Below are 12,214 nucleotides of genomic sequence, written 5' to 3'. Positions count from 1 at the left end.
GCTAACCCACAAGCAAATACATTTTCCCTAATCAACTGCATTAATGTAGTTCCAGCCAGAGTCTCATTGCTGTAAGAAAAATTAATGATATTTTCACAGATACGCTTATCTGGGAACAAGATCAACTGAACTCTGTGGCACTTCTGTGTAGACAAGGACAGAATTGTGTTACTTGTGCTTAAATTTAGTTGGGTCAGGACTTTAAATAAAAACCCTAAAATTGATTTACAAATAGATTTGGTGTGTCAAATTTATTTTGTGGTATAGGATAAATGCTACCCCCAAACCACTTCTGTTGTGCAGGGTAGACTTTATTTTTTTCTGCTTAGTTTGTTTCCTGAACATCTCTGTACATCACTGTTTTATTTCCATTTCCTGTGAATCTTGCAAGAATCTTCAAAAGGCCTCATTTCAAAAAGTGTTTTGAAAAAGCTGAATGAGGAAAAACAAAACATGAAGTGTCTTCTTTTTGAGATTAACTTTCCTGCCCTTCTCGCAGTAGCACCATTGGGAGTGAACTATAATTATCCATAAAGTGGATGATGATGATGATGATTCAGAAGAGTTTTCTTTTACTAATATGCATGAGTTATCCGTAAAGTCCAGCCCCATTGATACGGAAGTTTAGTAAATGATAACAGAGGTGTAGCCACCATCATTCCCTTTTCTCCCAAGGAAACCCATGGCAATGGTTCTGCATATCCTATCAACATCACCTGAAACAGAAAAGCTGTTATTAAATGGATGAACTGGTTTGATGGGATGTCATTTAAAAAGATACTTTCTGAAATACATACCCCCTCTAAGTAATCATAACTAATAAATTATTTTGAGGGCAACAAATCAGAATGCCTGACCTCCCGATTCAGCTGCAGTCATGTTTGTATATGACTCAGTGATTGTGCCTGTGGAATCGTGACAGGAGGATTCCCATTGGCTACTTCATAAGATGCTACTGTGCAAAGGCAAAAGAAGGGCAATAAAATCTCAGATCAAAGGACAACAGCTTTATTGTCCCTAGCACTACATTCTTTCCATCTGATCTGAGCCCAAATGACCAAGGCAAAGGGCAGATGTCTGGATGGTGAGTTGTGAGCAAGAATGATCTGTGACTGTGGATAATGCTGTTTCTGATGTCTGGATGCTTTTGTTAAGGCATAAGATCTTAGTTTCCCACTTGCTTGCTTTGTGGCATGTAAGCCAATAGGAGGTACTATAGTCTTAATTATTGTTTCAAATGCATTTTTAAAAAACCATTCAGTAACATCAGAATGTTTCAATACACATAGCTAAAAATATTGGGAAGCAGAGAGCAAGAGCTAAATGGCTGACTGGAGTACTCTGTGCTGCTATTCATTCCCATCCAAGCATCAAGATACTGTGCTAGGTTATTGAACAATTTGGGGAGAAGAAGTGTCCTCAGTTTTAAGTAGGAGAGAAAATGAAGTGAGTCAGCAAGCCACATGCTGCCTATGATAATGGAGGAACTGCTCCTAGAGAATATACAAAAGGCTGAGACTAAAAATCCCATAGATATCTAGTGACTGAATAAACCAGTAAATCTTGAAAAAACTATGCATCACACTTGATGCAAATTTAATGCAAATCCAAATTTTAGATATTCATCAGTATGGTCTCCTTGTTCTGGACTTTAATTACATTGGACGGAACCCTACTGGTGTTCATGTAAGGTTTGCGTAACATTCTGCAGCTAATCGATGAGATGCCAGGTTGCATCTTGATTGTGCCACTGGGCAGTGACCAGGCACTTTTGTCAATTAGCTATAATGTAGCAAGTTAATCAAACCTTATATGAACACCAATAGGATTCTGCACATGATATCATTATAATGGGTTGTAAGTAACCTTTATATATCTTTTCCAGGATGTCTTCTCATATCTTTTCCAGGATGTCTTCTCATTCAATCTCCCACCCCAGCAATTCTCTGGAGCTATACTGACTGAAAGTCTGGGAGACTTCTCAACAGTTCCTTGTATCATGAGTAATGTCCTTTCTTCATCTGTCTGAATATGCTTTAGTATACTTACTCCTTGCTCTACAAACAGCTCTGGCCCAGAGAAATTTAGGTTATGCAGGCTGATCTGTTAGGAGTGCCAGATACAGATCTTGCTTTACTGCACAACACTAGAATAGGTATCTTCTAGCCCTGCAATTCTTCAACAGGAATTGTAGGAGAAGCAGACAAATACCACATACCTCTGTCTTCCCAGGAATGCCCTTTGGTTCACCCAGCACTAGAGTTCCTGAAGAGGGCCATTTAAGAAAAATGGCATACAGAATGTCTTCTTTTGGTTTTGATGTATACCTGGTCAACATTAATAAAACATTTATTATTTATTGAACTTATTTATCTCGCCTTTCAGCTTACGTATCTCAAGTGCCTGACTAGTCATAGATCTTGGCAATCATTCCAAATGGTGGTGGTTAGAAATGCATTTCCTAGAGGTGTTAGCTGTGTAATAAGTTGTCTTTACTCAATATGCATCTTCCCTGATTGTGTATTAGAACAGAGGAGTGAAGTTGACGCTGATGCAATTGTAAGAACATAGCAGAGTTGCTAGCCAGTTCCCTTGTTCTTCTGAGGTACAAAACTTAATCCACACATTGAAAGCTGGAGCTGACAAGGCCTCTGCCTCTTAGTTAAGTGTAAGCCCCAATGAATCAGCATGACTTACTTCTCAGTAAACAGGAATAGATTGATGCTACTTTTCTTTGACTAAGCACTGTCAAGAAAGCAGAATAAGTTGTTCCCATTGGCAAAATACTTTAATTTTTCTCACAGACTTACCATACATCTGGGGTGACACTGTCATTCTGCGCTCTCCAAGGTTTAGTGCTAAAAATGGCTTCTCCATTTATTTCCAGCCAATTCCCCATTTGTTTTAGGCGCTCTTCAAAAATGACAGGAATGCGTCCATCATGGGTAGGACCAATGTTCATCAAGAGATTTCCCCCACAGGACACTGTTTCAACAAGTAGCTGAAATTGTTTTGGAAGGAAAATGAAGCAACAGTACAATATAAATTGTCAACACAGCTCTATAAACTCTGGAAAATATTAAAGGCAGATTTACAAAGGTTATTTTTAATCTTTTTAGTATTGTATACTCATTGTTATTACTGTAATCTTAAATACTATCTTTTAATTGTTGTAAGCCATCCTTTAGTCCTTTTTAAGGAGAAAGGTGGGTTACAATGTTTTAAAACAAACAAATACATTCCAGTGTTGTGCTATTGGTCAGGGATGAGGATTATGTGGCCTTTCAGATACTTGCTCGACTACAACTGCCAACATTCTTTGCCATTAACTCTGCTGGCTAGGACTGACGGGAGCTGCAGTCCAATATCTGGAGGGTCCCAAATAGTCCACCCCCGCTGTAGGTTACAAGATACAGCTGCTGAATACCAGCTACAGATTTTGTCAGTCACCATATACTTCCTCAGTATGTATTTCCTTACTGGTTTCTGTAATGATCTTTCACACTACGTATGCTAATGACCAGCTATATTTTCTTTGATCTAAAAGCTATGGTTGAGACAAGATGGGTGTGGATATTTTCTTCCTTTTTTCCTTCTTAGTCTCAAGAACTGCTTCCTCAGAACCCCACAACCATTCCAACAACTGATAAAAATGTTGCCACCTCTTTTTTAATCCAAAGTATTTACATCCATATTCTGTCTGCTGAAGGTGGCTTAAGTTTTCACCATACTTAATGGTATTTCAAAAAATTATAAAAGGTGAAAACACTCAAGACTTGAAAGCATCAGTCAAGTCAATACAAGCCAAGACAGCATTGTTGCAGGCACTACCCCTTCTAAAAGGCCAGAATTTATTGCCATCAGAGAAGCTGCTCCCTGCCCCAAGTATTTAACTAAGAAAAGCTAAATTCGCACAGGGACTGCATATGAAACAGGGGGATGGCAGGATATTTTAACAACTGAGGAGCCATGTATAAGCTCATGAGTCTCCAGGGCATATAGCTGCAGGCTGTGAAAAACTACAAGTTGAAATCAGAACCTTGACTTGGCCCGGAAACTAACTGGAAGCTAATGGTACTTCAAATAGGGAATGAATATGCCTTTGCCTTCCTATATATAACCAGAAAACAGAGAACAGCACTCTGCACTGACACTTTGTGACATGAAGGCATTGCAGCTGGGTAAGTGGAGAGATATGGGAGAGAAAAGCTTGCGTCTCTCATTTAGAATATTTTGACATTTTTCCATATAATACAAGTAAACATACACTGTGACAGAATTATAATAGGTTGTTAAATGGAGGAATAGTGTTAAATGGAGGAGTAAGTAAACGAGATGGGATATTTGCTTGGACAGAGGAGAAACATTTAGCATTCAGGAAGCTCAAATATCCTGCCTACCTGAAGCTGCACAAACTTTCCTCTACAGTGGACCCTCTACTTACAGAATAAATCCATATTGGAATAGTGGCTGCAGGCCAAAAAGTCTGTAGGTCCAGTCTTCACTGACCTACAATGCATTGAAAGCCGATTAATCCTGTAACCGGCCGTTTTTGTTCCATTTTGTTTTTGTTTTTTTCCTGGTCTGTAGGTCGATTCTCTGGCTGCAAATTGAACCTAAATTTTGTGGCTAGAGAAGTCTGTAACTCGAAAAGTCTGTAAGTCGAGGGTCCACTGTAGATTGTGTATGTTTTTTTAAAAACAGGTCCCTCCAGATAAACTTTGGTTGTTTTATGGAAAGTTTCTACAGGCCACACTGTCTTTGTCTCATTTTACCTTTACAAGATCTTCAATTGCTAGATAATCACTCAATTGTGCATTTCTCCGGTATCCCCACGACTTCCTGTCGATTGTCATACAATTTTCCCACTTATGGGACAAAAGGTGTCCTGGATTGTATCGATCAGCACATGTATAGTATCCTCCATGTTTACAAATAGTGCCAGCTCCCCAGCGATCATTTGTTACCACTCTGTCCCGAACAGGGCTGAAAATATGAAATGCATTATTGGTATATGAAGTCTCTGCAATCTAAGACACAGATTCTTTTTCAATACTAAGGTTAAAAGAAAGTTCCATAGAACAAAAATGACATACCTGTCATTATACAGCCAAGCAAGGAAACCAGTGCTGTTCCAATAAGTATCAGGGGCATTACCATCTCCATCTGACCACAGAATATCTGGCTGGTATTGGTTCACAATTTCATAAAGCTCTGGGAGTGATTTGAGACTTGCAAATTGTCTTTTCATGAATGCACTAGCAGCATCCTCAAGGAAGAGACGGTTGAACCATTCAAACAGTGAGTGATAAAGCCCGAAGCGTAATCCAGTTCGGTTTCTAATAGATGATGCTAATTCAGCCACAATGTCCCGTTTTGGTCCAACATCAACTGCATTCCAAGCCCAAGAATATTTAGATCCCCACAAAGTAAAACCTGGGAGATGAAAGTTAGGATGATTACTACTCATAACAATTAAAAGGATTGCAAATGTTTGAGGCATCTTTATTTTGCCCCCCTCCCTTAAACTAATGTATCTGCAAAGCTAAATACGTAGACTATGTTAGAATGCACCTGAAAATATATCTGTGTCGTTTCTTTAGATAAAGAAAAGTAGTGTAATGGAGGAATTGGCATGATACCATAGAAAAAATATTGCATTTTCAACAAGAAAATCTAGGGTTGAATCTACACATAGCCATGTGCACATTCGACAAGTCTGGGCCAGGCATGCTCTCTGACTAAAGTGCTCCATGGGACACAAATGTAGTAACTAGTAGAATCGGCATCACAGTTGTTACATACTGTTTGTAGGGCTGATGTTACAGAATTAAAGGGTTATAACATGTACTCCGAAACCAAATGAAGAAGCCCTAGCTAAGCTTTTTGTCTGCTGAAATAACTAAAACAATTTCCTGAGATCCAAAAGAAAGATCTTAAGTTTACCTTCATGGTGTTTTGAAGTCAAGACAATGTATTTGGCACCAGAAGCTTTCAAAATGTCTGCCCACTGGTTGGCATCAAAAAACTCAGCTGTAAATGAAGGACCAAAATCTTCATATGTGAATCCAGGAGGGTAATTTGCATTCATAAATTTTACATAAGGTTCTCTCTTTTCCTTTTGCCAATACCACCTGCAAAAAAATAAAAAATAAATACTCCATAGTATCTGCAAACAGTAGCAATAAGATGTCAGATAAGAAATTCAGACATGATCTGGAGCAAAATCTCAGTGGTGTCCTAAATATGTGGAATGCATAATCTACACATCATGACTTTAGCATGCTTAAGTGCAGAAGCAGTATCTAGAAACATATCTGAGAATCCCCAAGTATGGTGGTTGTGGGCTTTTTGGGCTCTTTGGCCATGTTCTGAAGGTTGTTCTTCCTGACGTTTCGCCAGTCTCTGTGGCCGGCATCTTCAGAGGACTGGAGTAGGAACTCTGTCCATCCTCTGTAGCAAGATCCCAAAGTATCTTTCCAACTCAAATCAAGTTTCTCGGTCTCATGTAACCCTCCCATGTGTCTTGATGATATGGTTGCATGTGCTAAAAATTTAAATACCAAACTGAATGTGATTAGGACATTTCGGTTGTATAAAGTTTCTAGAGTGCTTTGTTTACTTTTCCTATCAATTCTAAATACATCCTAGTCCATTCATTCTCAATATTGAAGCCTTTTTCTAAAAGATTTCCTGCAAATCTATTTAACCTATAGTGCTGTGTAAGGTAAGCATGCACTGTCACAAGCTGTTATATCAATTCAGCACTGTCATTTGCCAAAAAATTCTAAAAAGTAGAAAAGAGAATGATGAATGACAGAGGACAGTGGTCCTGATGAGAACTGCAGTGACCTGAGATATGGTGTGAACTCTTGACCTGAAAATTGCGAGGTTGGGTAGTGACCACAGTGATTTAACTGCCAGAGGAAAAGCAAATTGACCCAAATCAACATGGGACAACCTCCCTATCTAGTTCCACCCTGAGTTTCAACTGTCATTGCTACTTAGGATACTTGGTCCTATAAAGATAAACTAGACACAAGGTCCTCTTAAACAGGAATACCTATAAAAGGATTTTGGTTTGGTTTTCATTTGTTTGTTTGTTTGTTTTGGTCTGGTTTCCAATAATGCTCCTCGAGGTCCTGATTTGCTCCTTGGTTCCAACTCCCGACTTAATCCCCTCCCCAGAAACAATTCTTGGCTTCAGATGGACAACTGTCCTTAGTTCAACATCACATAATCATCATATCATCATAATGTCTAATTGGTGTCTGTTTATCAGTACTTGTTTTGCCTGTTAGTACAATGTTAAAACTGGACCAACAGTAGACAAGGGGTTTGGCACAGAAAAGGGAATCTCCTTTCACACAAAGTATATTTGTTTATCATGTTTGCCCCTCATGAATATGTTAAATTCCAACTCCCACAAGCTCTTCCTATTGTCTATGTATGGGAATTGTAGGCCAAAATATCTGGAGAACCAAAGGTTTACCATCCTTCCTTTATAACTTTCCGTAACAAGAGAATTTGAAAGGAGCTAACAATGACTGAATATATAATTGCTCTCCAAACACGACAGAACAGAAAAGGCAGTTGAGTGTTAGTTGGAAGAACACAAGACTCAAAACTTGGAGAATCTTATCTTCAAAGCTCTTCCCTCCTGATCCCACACAGATCCACAAGCATCCAGGGAAGGACTTCATCCCTCAAAGAAACCCCATCTACTTTGTCTCACAACTCACTCCTAGGGAATAGAAACTAAAAATCTGTGTGTAGTGGGGTGTGAGTGATATTAGGGCAAGAGCAAGATTACTTCCTCTTATTCTAAAGAATCACCCTGCCAGGAGCTCCTGCAAACAAGCTAAACCTTTAATAGCTTATCATGAAATACTATGTAGGCATGTGAGTATAAATGAAGGGGGAAAAGGACTTGATGGCTTGCACTGGTGCACAACCTCAGTTCTTTCCAGCACAAAAAGTGGGAGGCTTCACCAGTGGCTAGGATTCAGAGCTTGTCCTGAACCTCAATGATAAGGCTGTTTTGTCTTAAATTGCTGAAATTGAAAAGTAAACAAATGGGAAGTGGCTCACATGCACAGTCAGCCCTCCTTTAAGAGCTTCCCTAAGGCAGGTTTTATCCAGCACTTTTAAACGCAATTGGACCAATCTCCAAAGTGGTGGCCAGTTTCCAAAACAGGTGGCCAAGTAAACCTGTTGCAGCATAAACACCCAAGAGTCCTGTCTTAAAGCCTAACGTAGTCGTTAAAGTACCGTTTGGCTGTTGCTTATTTTACCGACCGCGAATTTCTTAAAGAAAGGTAGCGCAAAGGAGACGGATTGTGACCGGAGCATGGGGGCGGCCCAACCTTCTCCCAAATAATTTGGGAATGAGCGGCGCTCTCCTGCTCGGTCCGCGTTCGCCTACGAAGGTAAAATGAAATGGAGACGACCGCGGGTCGCCTTAGAAGGCAATTCCGTGCAGTTCAACAGCCCGGTTAACCTCCACCCTGCGCCCGCTAGGTCTTCGGGAGACATCCGAGCCTAAAGCGTCCTTGCTCCCCGCGGCGAGGGACCCTCTCGTGGCTCTGCATCAAGGCCCCCCGCCAACAGACAGCTCCGGGCAGCGAGAGGGAAAGCGGGGTGGGGGGTGGGGAGAAGGCCAGGGCAAACCGAGCAAGGCACAGCCCTGAGGCGGTGGGGGGGGGGAGAGGTCGAGGGAGAGGAATCTCACCAAAACCACTCGCTGCCGAAGCTGGGCACGGAGAACACGCCCCAGTGGAGAAAAATGCCAAACTTGGCTTCGTCAAACCAGTCGGGGATCGGCCTGGCATCCAGCGATTCCCAAGTGGGGTCATAGCGAGCGGCCTCTCCGGCTAAGGGCCGGGAGATGGAGAGAAGCAGCGGCAGCAACAGCCGCCCCAGCGCGGGAAGCCGGGAGCCGGCAGACATAAAGCGCCTCTTCGAGAGTCCTCCTTGCGCCGCTTCTCCTTCACATGACGCCAGTCACCTGACGGCGCTCTCTTGCAAACCGGAGCGAGGGTGCTTCCGCCTCGTTTGGGTTTAATGTTAACTTTCTGGTTTTTCAGGAAGAGGCAGAAGAGGGCCGGGCCGGGCGGACGGACGCTGCTCAGCGTCGGAGTTCAAGCGGGAAGCTCTCCTGAGAAGGCCTCAGCAACGAGAGCTCGCTTTTCGGCGAGGGGGGTGTGTGTCAAACTCTGTTGCTTTACAAGATCACTAGCAGCAACAGCAGGGGGTTTTAACCTGGCAGTAGAATCAATGGGGCCGCTCTCCCCGTGTCCCAGTACTGAGGCTCAAGCCATACAGTTGCCTGAAAGTAGACCCCCCACTATGGGGCTGACGTGTGAGGTTTTTTGCATTCCGTCGAGCCGGCGGTGGTCGGTGTTTCCACACAGACGGTTCGTGGTGCTACAGTCAAAAAGCGTTGTGACTTACGTTCTTTCTCCTCAACATGATTTTTTTATTTTCCTGGTAAGAGAACAGATAGATGAAGTGATGGGAAAACCTGAGAGTATCACAAATGGAAGAAGATGATGGCTGCGTCAACGCTGACTCAAATTCCATTTGATGCAGAGGGCTTTAGGATAAGGATGTGTCCAGATGGCTTTGCCATTTAAAATGAAATGCAGTTCTGTTGTTTGAACTCTAGACTAGCATGATGAATCAATTATGTTTCATATCATCACAGGATTTTTGCACTATGCAAATAATTCAACTTCCTGCCATGGTATCTTCCATCCCTCTCCAGGCCTAAGCAGCTTCCAAGGCATATCTGGAAGTATGTGTTGTGTTGCTTCCTTCATTTCTGTGAGAAATTTCCATTTTAAATTTATTCCTTGCCTAACCGAATCCTCTCTGATCTAATCCAACTTCCAACAAGTGTGTTCCAGTCAATTCCATATCTCTATGTTACCAGTTTCACAATGATATTTACCTCTTTTGTTTCTCCCTTTTAAAAAATCTCTAGATAAACAACCACATTCAAAGAAGTACAATTCTTATTGACTGTCACATCATTTCCCATCAGTCCCATATCATATATTGCAAGACAGTGTGGTGTGGTGGATGGAGTGTAGTAACACTACTGAGGAGACCTAGATTCAAATCCTCTCACAGCCATGGAAACTCACTACAGGAGATGGTGATGATAAACTACTACATGAACATTTCACATACCTGAAAAACCTCATTATGGTTTACTTCAAGTCAGAAACAACTTGATAGCATGAAACAGACATGTTATTTTGTTAGACCACAATTGTTATTTTGGCATATATGCCATCTCATAGTACTAAACTACTTCCTATGCAGTTTACAACATAATTATGCAAACTTAATTATTTTGCATTCACCTTCTAAAATCTTCCTTTCTTTCTGCATCTGAGGTTGATGTTCCTGTTGCTCTTTATCCCACTTCAACATTTCCTTATTCTAGGCACTGTTTTTTTTTTAAATTATCCTTTCTTGATATTCTCTGAAGAGAGGTTTCTCTGTGCACCTTTCTTAATGTGGTATTTCTAATTCCTCCTTACTGTTTAAAGACTGCAAAGGTAAATAATAGATGTTCTATATTCCAGATATATAGTCCTCTCAAAGTGAAAGCAAACCTAAAATTTCAGCCTGCCTCTGCTGCAGCCATTCTGTTCTATTTCTTAAGCAGACATTACTACACAGATACCTGTACATCTAAAGAGACTAGAACTGAAGTTGGGAAGATCTGTGAAGCTGTAAGAGAAAAGATACGGCTGTAGACCACACCTCTAAAAGACAATTTGGTAAGTGACTGCAGCTTTATATGGCAGAAAAGCACAGTAACAGCAAGGATGTTCTACAACCTAACTCATACTGCCTTGAATTATTGGATAAATAGGCAAAACACTCAGAACAGCCTAAGTTAGAAAAAGAACTGGATAAGGCTAAGATGGAGTGGAGGCAGAAGTGATGGGAAAGCTAGGGAAAGCTGCAAGTGGAAGTTGAGGTTATATGAAGGTGATGTGTAATATTCCGTTATTGAGGCAGGATAGTGATATAATAAAAGTGATAAAACCTGTTCTGGAATTATCCAAAGAGCCTTTCCATGAACAGGACTCATCATGATAGCAATCAGAAGGGATCATGCTATTATTCTGTATGGTATGTTCTTAACAGATATGCCATGGTAAGGAAAAAGGAGTGGAAAAATAAGGGAGGTTACATATGAAGGACAATATTTGAGGCTCATGAAAATTTCAGTTACTGTAATGAAATTGGCCTAAACTACACATTTTCTAAAATCTGCAGGAAAAGTTTTTACTGCAGGTTAAGCTTACCCACTTAAACACACAACCTCTATTTTAATGCAGATCCTAAAATTTAAACAGAAGATGTGTAAGCATGCTGCTGCTCCCCCCCTCTTCCACTCTAGGGTAGAAGACCGGAGCAAGAGAGCTTGTTCTCCTTTGCAGGGCTTATTTGTTCAGCAGATAGTTTGAACAATATCAATTATGGTGAATTCTCCCCAGCCATTGAAGACATCCCTACTGCTACTGCTACTGAGTCTGCTACCCTGTTCCCCGAAAATAAGACCTAACCTGAAAATAACCCCTAGTGTGATTTTTCAGGATGCTTGTAATATAAGCCCTACCCCAAAATAAGCCCTGTTTAAGTGAAATCCCACCCTCCACCATTTTGCAGCAACCAAAAGAAGATGACATGACTGTATTTGAATAAATGTAGACTGTACATGGAAAAAAAAATAAAGCATCCCCTGAAAATGAGCCCTAATGCGTTTTTTGGAGCAAAAATTAATATAAGGCCCTGTCTTATTTTTGGGAAAACAGGGTATCCCACTGCCCATGGTACAAACAAGCCCTGTGTCAGATGAAGGGTTTGTACATGCCAGCCAACACAGAGGAACTCCTACTGCAGTTTAAAGTCATGTATATTGGGCACCATTTTAAATTGCAGCAGGGTTTGCATTATGTGAAGTGACTTTGGTTCATCCAGTTTTGTGTTTCAGCCAGGAGGTAGCTTTTGCTTTATCTGGAACTGCTCAGAATTTGTTTGTGGGGGGGGGATATGCAAGAAGCAGTGGGAGAACATGGAAGGATTGCAACATAAAGATATGAGCCTCTTCCTGTTTAAAAACTGGCACTTAGCTATGTTTATCTATTCTAGGCTGGCAGGACTACAAAACTCTTATGCCACTTATGTTTGG

General features: G+C 41.0%; 1 protein-coding gene across 1 annotated transcript; it reads right to left on the bottom strand.

Moving 5' to 3' along the window:
- Window positions 1-236: 236 nt before the first annotated feature.
- Window positions 237-9,076, bottom strand: FUCA2 (alpha-L-fucosidase 2). The gene is made up of 7 exons (XM_020812790.3): window positions 8,732-9,076; window positions 5,947-6,134; window positions 5,097-5,436; window positions 4,776-4,986; window positions 2,811-3,001; window positions 2,219-2,327; window positions 237-716 (listed from the first exon to the last, which is right to left on the bottom strand). Exons 1-7 carry the CDS (start codon window positions 8,947-8,949, stop codon window positions 576-578), a joined length of 1,398 nt encoding a protein of 465 aa, XP_020668449.3. The 5' UTR covers window positions 8,950-9,076; the 3' UTR covers window positions 237-575.
- Window positions 9,077-12,214: the final 3,138 nt, after the last annotated feature.

The sequence above is a fragment of the Pogona vitticeps genome, chromosome 1, assembly GCF_051106095.1.
Source record: "Pogona vitticeps strain Pit_001003342236 chromosome 1, PviZW2.1, whole genome shotgun sequence".
Taxonomy (NCBI): domain Eukaryota; kingdom Metazoa; phylum Chordata; class Lepidosauria; order Squamata; family Agamidae; genus Pogona; species Pogona vitticeps.
Note: the sequence above shows the minus strand (reverse complement) of the source record. Positions and strands in the feature narration are given on the sequence as shown.

Bases quoted from the DNA above. Each gene is read 5' to 3' on its own strand.
- FUCA2 (XM_020812790.3), bottom strand. From the start codon at position 8,949: ATGTCTGCCGGCTCCCGGCTTCCCGCGCTGGGGCGGCTGTTGCTGCCG. The intron at 4,987-5,096 runs GTATGTCATTTT...TCATATTTTCAG, and splicing joins GCTTGGCTGTATAATGACAG to CCCTGTTCGGGACAGAGTGG. The intron at 2,328-2,810 runs GTAAGTCTGTGA...AATGTTGACCAG, and splicing joins AGTGTCACCCCAGATGTATG to GTATACATCAAAACCAAAAG.